The sequence below is a fragment of the Diplotaxodon limnothrissa genome, linkage group LG15 (assembly GCF_057381915.1).
Source record: "Diplotaxodon limnothrissa isolate DT_005_m linkage group LG15, D_limnothrissa_male_GT1.1, whole genome shotgun sequence".
Classification (NCBI taxonomy): Eukaryota; Metazoa; Chordata; class Actinopteri; order Cichliformes; family Cichlidae; genus Diplotaxodon; species Diplotaxodon limnothrissa.
In genome coordinates, this window is record NC_140610.1 from 31,911,302 (window position 1) to 31,921,900 (window position 10,599).

Consider the following 10,599-nt stretch of genomic DNA (forward strand, 5'->3'; position numbering starts at 1 on the left):
TATAATTTGGTTTAAATTAGTAATGCACTTTGCTGTATTGCAGCCTTTAGGATAATCACAAGGGATAAGTGACGGTTCAGTTCATTTTTACTGTGTTACTGAGGAGCACTAAGTGGGGTTCGCCTCTAAACACTGAGCAGGAGGACTAAGTGAAGAGTTTTTAGACAGAGAGGTTTGACATAACTTTGAGCCGTGGTTCTTATTTAAATGCCCCACATAAAACAATGGGGGTAGAACAAGTTGTGGTGAATTAAGATGCGCATTTTGTAGTCCATCTTCTGCACATTGTAGTTTCCGCATCGTTTTTACATTTACTGGCTATAAAAATCAGCCTGCTGGACTATTTTTACAACACACTGATTCACAGTAGATTTAAGGATAGTTGGAGTAACACTGCAAATCCACTTTGGTACAATTCACTGTTTGGTACAATTAAGCAATCACCATCCACGCCAGATATGTGGCCAGTATGAAAGAAATGCAGAGTAAGGTCAGCTGATCCCGATTATAGCATCAAAACAGCAAATGGAAAAAGCTTGAAGTGACAAAAACAAAGACTTTATTGCTCTGGCACAGATGACTATCTCGTGTTTCGACAGGAACAGGGACTAAAGCAACATCCGCATTTCAATTAATAGGAAATGCATCAATAAAAGCTATTTGATGACTGTGATGCTTGTGCGATAGGGCAATATGTATAAAAAAACACAGGGTTAACTGTTTCTCATCTGACTGTCAGTAAGAACTATCTGTAAACATGGATATTTTAGCAGGGCTGCAGTGAATAAACCCCTTATTGCACTGATGGATTCACATTTGAGAATTCCGTGGTGCAAAAACCAAAGGCACTCATCCTTAGCCATGAAAAATGTGATATGACAGGACATCCTTTATATTTTTAACAGGACATTTAGCCCTTAGGAACGATATAAGTCTTAATGCTTCACCTCAACTGTAAGTAGAATCAAACTAGTTCCGCAGGCTTCCACTGTAGCTTTTCATAATCAGATTAGAGGCAGAAAAACAAACTGTCAAAAAGCAAAATTCTAGACTGCAGGGAATGTTGAAGAGGCACAAAACTCCAAACTGCTTCCTATATCTTTTTAGGGCCAAAAGTAAAACTGTGCACACAGTGTGGTGTGGTTTTTCCAGCTTTAATGTTGTTTTAACCCAGTGAGCTAATGAGTGTTTCACTGATTATAGATAAGCCCTCTGTGACTTGGTTCATGGCCTGCACATCCCAGCTAGTTGTGGCTTGCTGTTTTTCGCAACCTGTGTGACATCAGTTAGCAAAGATGTGCCAGAGATGCTATCAAAGTGCATTACATATAGATTAGCAAGCCAACACTACTGTTAGCTGATAAGCTCACAGTTCGACCTTAAATATTTAGGTGCCTGACTGCTACTTCAGCTGTTCTCTTTCTACTGTAAGTCTATTTTAAGCCCAGTATTTTTTTGCTAGCCAAAATTTCATTTTATGTCCCAGAAATAGATTTACCTAAATTAGCTAGCTGGCATTAGCATGAGCTAAGTGCTAATATTCAGCCATGTTATGAAGTATATCAAATAAGTTTGATTTATTTGTTTGTTTTGGGTTCAAATTCAAATAGGTCTTACATGGAGATTTTGTTCAGATGTTACATTTTTCCTGGATAAATAAGACTCAAGTATTTAGAAGCAAGACAAGCTTACTCATTTGTTTTTCCCATGGTCATTTTTTCTGTTGTTTGAAATTTGATTGAGCTTATAGCACTAATTTGTCCTTATTGCATTCCCAAATCCATGTTTCAGACAGACTCTTCAGCCCCTGTTGAGAGTTTAAAAGGTCCCCTTAGACAGGACTGAAGGCCGACATGCAGAGGTGGGGATGTGGATGATAAGCGTGAACCCTCAGGAGCAGTCTTGTGCTCAGTCTGACTCTGACTGAAAAAAACATGTGCTTATACTCACCACAGATAAAAGACAATCAGAGAGTGCTTCCTCATTCTTGGTGTTCGAACAAGGTCAAGGAACGAGTGTTTGTTCTTCGCTACAGTTTTCTCTTCGGTTTTACAGACCTGCTGTGTAACAAGCAAGACAATAGGTATCAGTGTCTGTGGTTGAGGGTGCAAAATATGTTCAGTAGTTCTGTTTGAATAGTTTGCATGTTTAAATGATACCCACTTATCAAAAAACACATGAAAATAAGTAGTGGCTCCTGAATAACAGAGGAGGATAAAAATAGAATAGCAGTGTCATAGAGGGAATATTCTCACTGCTAATAAAAACTATCCTTGACATTCATTTGTAATGAAACATTATTTATCTTTGCTTCTAGTGCTTTAATGATATCTGCTCTAAGCTGTGTTTAATTACCTTCCTACCTACAACACTACAGCTGAGTGGAAAGCCACGTCTGTATAAAGAGCGTAGCATGAGCAGCACGTTAGCAGAGCTGTGTGTGTGGAAACAGTTATATTTAGTAGCACTGAATAAAAAAAGAAATGCACAAGGTGTAAAAATACATTGAGATGAGCTTCTGTGCAAATCCAGTAGTTGATTTGTGTTTTATTTTTACTGAGCCTGTGCACTTTTCCAGTAATGGTGAAAGACGGCTGGCTCCTGCTGACAGATGACGCTGTATGTGTGCTTGTCTGAAATTGATTCACACAGACTTTTGACAAAACCTGTGAGTGTCTGAGACCATGAGCAGGGCTTGAAATTTTAGTCAGTGATTTCTTGCATTGTAACATGAAAAAAATGGGAAATGTGCGGTTATATGACCATCCAAGCAGCTGGTTCACATAAACCTTAGACTGCCATCGGGACACAAGGATTTACTGCACATTCAATAAAGTCAGAGATATTTCATGGACCAGACGCCTGTGGTTTTTGTAGTTTTCCATATGTTTTTTGCTGAAACCGCAGATGAGAGTGAGCAAACAAAAAAGAGATTCTGTTTGCAAGTTTTCTTTTAAAACCTGTGAGGTGTAAGTAATGACTATATTTTGCATATTCTATAGGACAAATTCAGTTCTAACAAAAGATGAAGAAAAGCGCCACAAGATGCATAGATGTTAAACTGGGTAACTTCAGAGGCAGACTTCTCTCTACAAGCCAGATATTTCTAAAGTTCATATTAGTGTATATACGTTTATGGAAGCCCATTTCTGCCACAAAAAACAAACAAACAAAGGATCCATAACTCGAAATTTAGAGTTATTTTCTCGAAATTTAGAGTTAACAAGTTAAAATTTCGAATTAGTAAGTCGAAATTTCAAGAAAATAACTCGAAATTTCGAGTTATGGATACCTGTTTTTAGGGGTTTTTTTGGTGGCGGAAACGGGCTTCCATATTCGTTTGATCAAACACATGCAAAATGGGGAATTTAAAAGCTCTTGAAATGCCCTGCATTATAGACACCCCATTAATCTCAGGGCCAAAGAGCACATTTACTAGCCAAACTGGCTAGTTTTTAGACTACCATTAAGGAAAAAAGATGAAAACAAAACACCTTCAAAATCTGTAGTTTTATTTTTTTTCTAATCTGACTCCAGGAAAATGTACACTTTCAAGAGCCTACTGCAACTTTAATAAAGAACCTTAAGGGCATCATGTCTGTGCAGTGTACTATGCAGAACCAAAAAAACCCTCTTTTTTTTTTCTAGACTTGGAAGTATTATTAAGCTTCCTAGCACTAAATAATGCTGTAGAGTTTAACCAAACTGATAGCTGAGCACTTTACCCCCTTGTCAATTAATCCTCCAAAACAGTATTATTCAGGCTTCAAAAAACAAAGTGCAAAAAGCAGTGGGTGATTTTAAAGTGGCTACATCCACGTTCAGTGACAAGTTAGTGGGGACAACTTGGCACCTTCGTCCTCTTTTATCAGCATCAGAGGAGCACCATTTAAGTCTTGTTCACACAGGGAGTAACGAGATCACACAGAGTCAATGAGTTTCAGCAACTTCCGGTGAAGATGGGAAAATAACCACTTATTGATGCGAATTGGGCAGGTAGGCGAGATAACCTTTTTCAGCAGTGGCTCCTTGCAGGATACTGGTGACTTACAAATGACAGAGTAGTAAATACATTACAGGGGCAAACAGCAACTGAACATCGGCTAGCAACCAACCACAAAGACTTTATCTCTTCCACCAGGGAAGTGTTTTTTAAAACTAAGTTAATGCCATGATCCCAGGTCATTTCATTCATTCATTTGATCTTTGAGTCTTCATTCATTCGTTGTCCGATCGTCTGCTGTCCTGCCGCATTATGCCATATTTCCAGGTCTTTGTGGATTCATGCCAAGTTGTCAGGTTTAAGGTTTTTTGCATGTTTATTTTGTCCTCGCCAGGTTTTTTCATGTTTAGGATGCTTCATGTTTTCGTTCAAGTTTTCCCCAGTTTTAGGTTATTGCTTAGCTTCAAATTATTTTTGCCCTTTTATTTTTTGTACTGCTCAATAATGCCATAATAAACGGCATGTTTTCTGTTAGAATCAAGTTTTGTTTTTGCATGTCTGCATTTGGGCCCTCCTCTTCACTCCACACAGTCTGCATCCGCACACTGTGACAGTTAATAATACCATTTTCTTTGTTGTCATAAGGCTCATATAAAAAAATAACATTTGCTGTAGTTTGCCAAAGCTCACTCCAGAATAGTGAGAGAGAGACAGATTTAATTGCATTTGGAAATTTTTTCACGTGTCTCTCATCTGTAAGGCCCAAGACTGTTCGCTTTGGCAAAACAGTTTTGCAGCTGTTGCTCACTGAATTTGGCAATTTTTGTGTTAGGTGTTTACTTAAAGCTGAAATGAATATCTGGAAATCTATAATGATCATCTAAGCACTCATGTAGGACAGCTACTTAATGAAGCTACTTAATTTGATGGGACTGTTAATCAGGCCAGTGCTACATGTGTTACTAAGGATACTAAGAACTGCTTAGTCAGCAACATGAAATGGCAAGTTCCATAATTTCAGCTCACGACAGGAAGAGAAACTTATTTTTTTAAGAGTCTATCACCAAAATGAAAAAAACATGTTTTCTCACTTCCTTTCGGTGGTTCCTAAATTTGCTATGTATTCGTTTTTTCAACATTTTCGAACTTTCAAGGTTTTAGTGATGCCTCCCTGATGGTACTGTTAAATTTGATAGGATTCCAGACATCATCAGTTTATTTGCAGTACTGTGCATGTTAGGGAGACCAAAAAGACAAATGCAGTGTCTAACCAATATGAAGAACCAAGAGTCCAGTAACAGAATAATCTCAGCTTTAGACGTATCTAAATATTTAGAATGTGACAAACTGTTTTTTGTTTTGTTTTTTTAAATCTTGAAATCTTCTGAGATCTATGTCACATAGGCTAATCCTAAAATTTGGTGATAGGAAAAAAAAGCTTTTTAGATCTTTGATGAACAAACTAAATTTTTATGGTCTCTTAAATTTTTCAATGAGTTGACATAGAGACCTTAGTGTGCAGTAAGACCATGAGTAGTAGCAGTAGACTAGTATTAGTAGGCTTAGTGGCCCACCATCAGACATCTGTCAGCACAACACTCAATGTCAGTTTCGAGTGTTTGCTGTATTCTACAATGACAGCTGTAGAAAAAAAAGCTCATGTGTAAGAGACAGAATTAACCTGTACCTGACACATCTCCAGGTCTTTAATGAGGGGCTTCCCGTTTATCTGCGCTGCCTTCTGGATCAGTTTCCATGCTTCTTCTGTCCTGTCATTGGCCATTAACCAGCGAGCAGACTTTGGCAAAACCCTAAAAAATATATTACAGATAGTTGTTCTTTACACACATACTTGACTCTCGATGCCTTAATTGGAAGCTATGACTTGTCGCATCACCTAATTCTCAAACATCTTAGTAGAATTCAGCTATTATTGACTGTAGTATTAAAGTATTAAAGTAAGGGACAAACAAGAAGAATTCAAAAGTAGGTCAGCGTGTTTTTCTGTAAGACCACACTGGCTTGTGAGGAATTTCATATAAATCACAACAGTGAGCATTGGCTGTAGTTTTATTTTCTGAACCACAGTGTTCAAAAACTCAGTCTGTTGTTGATTAGTTCCCTTCTTTCTTTGCTTTCTGATACTTTTACCAAATCATTATTGGAAACTAGTCAAAATTCTAGGCTGGGCTGCTCCACGCTCACCAGATGTAGAAAATAAAGAGGAAGCCAGGTGCGGATATAGCCAACTGCAGTTTACGCCAGTCTCTTATGAGATACGCCACACCGGCCAGAAAAATGTAGCCAAAGCCAAAGAAGTAGTCTGTGATTATACCCGCCAACATCCTCTGTTTTGATCCGGTCCATTCTGTGCCTGTGCAGTAAGAACATATTAATACACAAAGCTTGACACACAATACAAAATACTATATGAAAGATATACCAAAAATAAATAAGTAAAAACATCAGTCAAGTCTTTGATTAAAACTACTTTCTATTTTAGAAATGTCACTGTACACGTACTCTAGTACTTTTTTTTTTTTTTACAAATTTAACCTGCATGTGCCAAAATGGTGGAGTGCCACCATTAAAACTGTGGTTGAGCCCAAGTGTTCATTCTTGTTAAATTATGAGAGAAGAAACTATTTTCTCCCTTCATAACATCTAATGGTAAGTATAAATGCAGGTTTTAGTTTAGGTTTATAATGCCATGCTTTGTAATCTTGTAAGCACTGTGCACCACATTCATTTATCTTCAAAGTAAAGAAGGAGAAGCAAAAACTGTACGTAAAACCACACCAGTCTAGCCAGTATAGGTAACGTAACATGTTTTTGTAATGTGAGAAAACTTTTCTTTGAATTACTTCCTTTTAATTCCTTTGAACAACAACAATTCATATAAGTTGATGATCTTGGTCAAAGGATAATACACATATCGTGCTGATCAGAATTTTTATCTGCACTATTGACACTTCAACAGTGAAGACATTTAGCATCTTGTTTAACTTCTGTTTTCGTGTAACCACTGCAGGACACTGACCAAGGACAAAGGCATTCATGATAACACCAGAGATGGATGTTCCAACCATAAAGCGAAGGGCAGTGTAGATGTAGAAATTAGGTGCGAAAGCAGCAGCGACTCCAAAGATAGCCTGGCTAGCTAGGTTGACAAGGATAATTATCCTGCGACCGTATCTGCGACAAAAGATTTCAGAAGTTAGTCATTCCAGTAAATGACACTCAAAAAATTCTACCACTACAAACTCCTAAAAGAGTAAAGTACTTTGTATTCAGATCAATAGAGCTCTGAAATGGGTATGCTATGTTTAACTTACTTATCAGCCAAGTGTCCAAACACAACCGCTCCAACAAGAAGGCCAAACATGTAGATAGATGAGCCCACATTGTTCAGGCTGGCATTATCGCACACCAGGTCCCACTAGGAGGAAGAAAAGCAAGATGTTTCATGAAAACTCTTAAACAGTGGAAAACAGGCGCAGTGAGTGGCACATTGGTACAAATGCTTTACTTTGAAAGGGATTGGAGACAATTCTGTGATTTTAAACAGCTAGAATACAAATTGATCCCCACAGTCACCCTAGACAAACCCTTTACTCAAGGACATGATATCTCAGAAAGATTGGATGTGATCATCATGAAATTTGGCGAGATAGCAGGAGACGTTTATGTCCCTCACAGAATAAGGTCTAATGATAGTGTTGGCACTAACATGAATTTTTCACATTTTTTTAAGAACTCGGGAGTCATTTAAAACATTATTTTTTACTCTTGGACCTTGAGAGAGCTTGATCACATAGGGATATGTAAGGAAAACTGCACTTTGTTAAAGCCTTGTGTCACCTGACTATAATTTCAGTGGTCACCCAGAGAGAAACAGTTCATGTAGAGAATCACTATCTTTGGTGTTGTGGCACTCTCCCGTAAATTTGAATTCAGGAATCTTTAAGTTGGGCAGCACAGTGATGCAGAAAGGTCACAGCAAGAAGCCCTAGGTTCAAATCTGACATCTGGTTGAAGTGTTTCAGTGTGAAGTATGGATGTCGCCCTCGCGTTTGCATGTTTTGTCCACACAGAGTCCAAAGACATGCAGCTAGTGGGGTTAGCTTAATTCGTGATTGTAAATTGGCAGTAGGTGTGAACGTAAGTGTGAGTGGTTGTTTGTTTCTCTGTGTTAGCCCTGCGACGAGCAGTTAATATGTCAAGGGTGTACCCCTCCGCTCCCTCTATGGCAGGTAGGATAGGCTCCAGGCCGACCGTGATTCTGAGTTGGGTAACAGGAAAAAATGGATGGGTGGATTCTTTAAGTTCTGTGTCTCTCTTGTTCAGTGTCTCCAACTGGATATCTGTGGTAGAGAGAACTCTGCAGCCTTTCATAAACTTCATTAACTTTGTCTCGACAAAAGGTGCTAGAGCGTTTGTAGGACGCTCTAGCAAAGTGCTCTTTGGTTTTAGAACTAACATTACAGATCAGTGAGGTCCTTTATAGCATAAAAAGCTAAAATGCTCCAGGCCGACATACATCTTCTAATCGAATGATGAGTCGATTGTCCTAAATCAACTGCACTTAACTCATAATTTTCTCCTTAGTTACTGTATTTACTGGAGATGAATTGTGTCTTACATGTGACAGTGCCCTGTCCAGTTACATCATTTTGGTCATGTAACTGCTGCTGCTCCCCGCCCCTCACGTGTATGTTTCAAAAACATTATCCAAGTATGTAGGGATGCCTAGAGGGCCCTGCCCTGCATGAGTCCAGCTCTCAACTGTAACCCCATTCACCCCTGTCTCAAATGTCACCAGAGGCCATTGTAATAAAAGTGTTAAGTCTCTCCACATTCCGTATCTCCATGCTGAACACATCTGGGTTTATCCAAGAGGCTGCTGGATTTACACTCACCTCAGTTACTATAGTGTTTTGAAATGTCTCTGTGCTGTACTCCCAGCCGTCCGGGCAGCTCCTCCGGGTAGGATGTCCATTGCCAAGAGATTCAGCACTGCTGTGGTTTAAAGGGACGGTGCAGGACAGGTCAAGTTGTCCATCACGGGTGGTTAGAAGGCTGAAGTTTGAAGAGGCTGGAGTCCCCGCTGAGAGCCCGGGAAAGCGGCATAAATGAGGAGGGACTGCCCCGGTGAAGACTGAAACCAGCATGTGGAATGCCAGAAAGATCTGAGGTAGACAGATCCACACATATAAGATCTTCTGGAACTTCCCAAAGCCTCCGATAACAGAGAGGATTTCATCAAAATTCATTGTGCTGACTGTTGGTGAATGCACAGTTAAAATCTGCCTTATTATAACTAATCGGATCTAATTCAGAAAGTCCAAAAGAGCTGCTAAAATGAAGCTGGAATACATGCACAAGCAGACAAAGCTTCAGTCAAATGTCTAAGAAAAAAAGGCTGGAATTTATGCCTGTGCCAGGCTGATGATTAACAGGCAGAGTCACTCTCATTCATATGCAGTCACACCTGTGCTGCGCCGCACTCTAAACAGCAACCTGTGGCTATCTGTAGGAAAGTGTGCAGCTCTCTGAGGGTGATCTAACCTCCGAGTGATGGGAGTGAACCAAAACAGGAGGGAGGAGGTTCCTCACTGTGGGAGGAGCTGCTGTGTAGTGGGCTGCTTGCCTTTTGACTCTCCGCCCCTCCTCAAAAAGTTTCATAAGAATAAATTAGGTAACCCGTTTTGACTTTTTACCAAGAATTTGTGGCTGTCTCTCCCAGTTGACAAACAACTTGATTCAGCTGAATTATTTGCCCAGCATTTCTTGCAGCAATAAATGCGGATCAAAAAAAGTTCTGTTTGTTTATGAGAAAACCCAAAGGCATCACATGGCTCCTCAGTTTCCTGTATTTCAGTTGTCAGACTAGTTCAACTTGTTGTCAGTGTGACTGAAACTGGGGGGGAGGGTGTCTTTGGTGGTGAGGCAAAGAAGCATTACCCATTTCAGAGCACTATTGAGGAGGAATTAGAGCTGCTTTTTTATGCTACTCCATCACTAGCTCACCACTTCCCAAACACATCCAGTCATCTCTTGGTTTGTGCTGCTGATAATATAGTTTAAAGAACCTCGATTATTTCTCCGAGGAATCCTCATGCATAGTAACTTATATGCAAACTGGAACAGAGCTCCCAGGGGTAATCTGAGAAGACTGGCATTCTTTGATTAGGCGTGGGGCTCCCGACACTGTCAGTGGGAAGGACAAGAAATTACTTCAGGAAGAATAGAGGAGTAGTTACACATAATGATCAAAAAAGACCAGAGGCAACTCAGTACAAGCCCTGCTACTGAATTCTAAGCAGGAAATACAACTCCGGCACTATTACATAAATGCTACTCGTCACTTTCACAGAAGGAAAAAGTAGCGTAAACAACTTTAATTTTTCAAGAGCTTCTAACAGTGTTCATTTCTGTGCCACCTGCACTGCCACTCATTCCACATTGCAGCACCATCTTGTGGTTACATGGAAACAAATGGAACTGTACAAAGCTGCAAAGAATCAATATATTTTCAATACTGGAGCTTTTCTGTAGTCAGTGTGGACAGTGTGTCTAATTAAATGTTTCTGCTTTGAATGGTCGACCCCAAATATTTAAACTCTACCAATTTCAGTATTCACCTTTTCATCTGT

General features: G+C 39.5%; 1 protein-coding gene across 1 annotated transcript in view; it reads right to left on the reverse strand.

Annotated features, from left to right (window-relative positions):
* LOC146617774 (solute carrier family 22 member 6) overlaps window positions 1-9,216 on the reverse strand; it is a 29,221-nt gene extending 20,005 nt beyond the window's left edge. Inside the window, exons 1-6 of the mRNA XM_085372141.1 lie at window positions 8,863-9,216; window positions 7,279-7,382; window positions 6,984-7,138; window positions 6,149-6,317; window positions 5,631-5,754; window positions 1,951-2,060 (exon numbers count right to left, since the gene is read on the reverse strand). Coding sequence (XP_085228267.1) covers window positions 1,951-2,060; window positions 5,631-5,754; window positions 6,149-6,317; window positions 6,984-7,138; window positions 7,279-7,382; window positions 8,863-9,216 — 1,016 coding nt within the window. The remainder of the gene's footprint in view (window positions 1-1,950; window positions 2,061-5,630; window positions 5,755-6,148; window positions 6,318-6,983; window positions 7,139-7,278; window positions 7,383-8,862) is intronic.
* Between the last annotated feature and the right edge of the window lie 1,383 nt (window positions 9,217-10,599).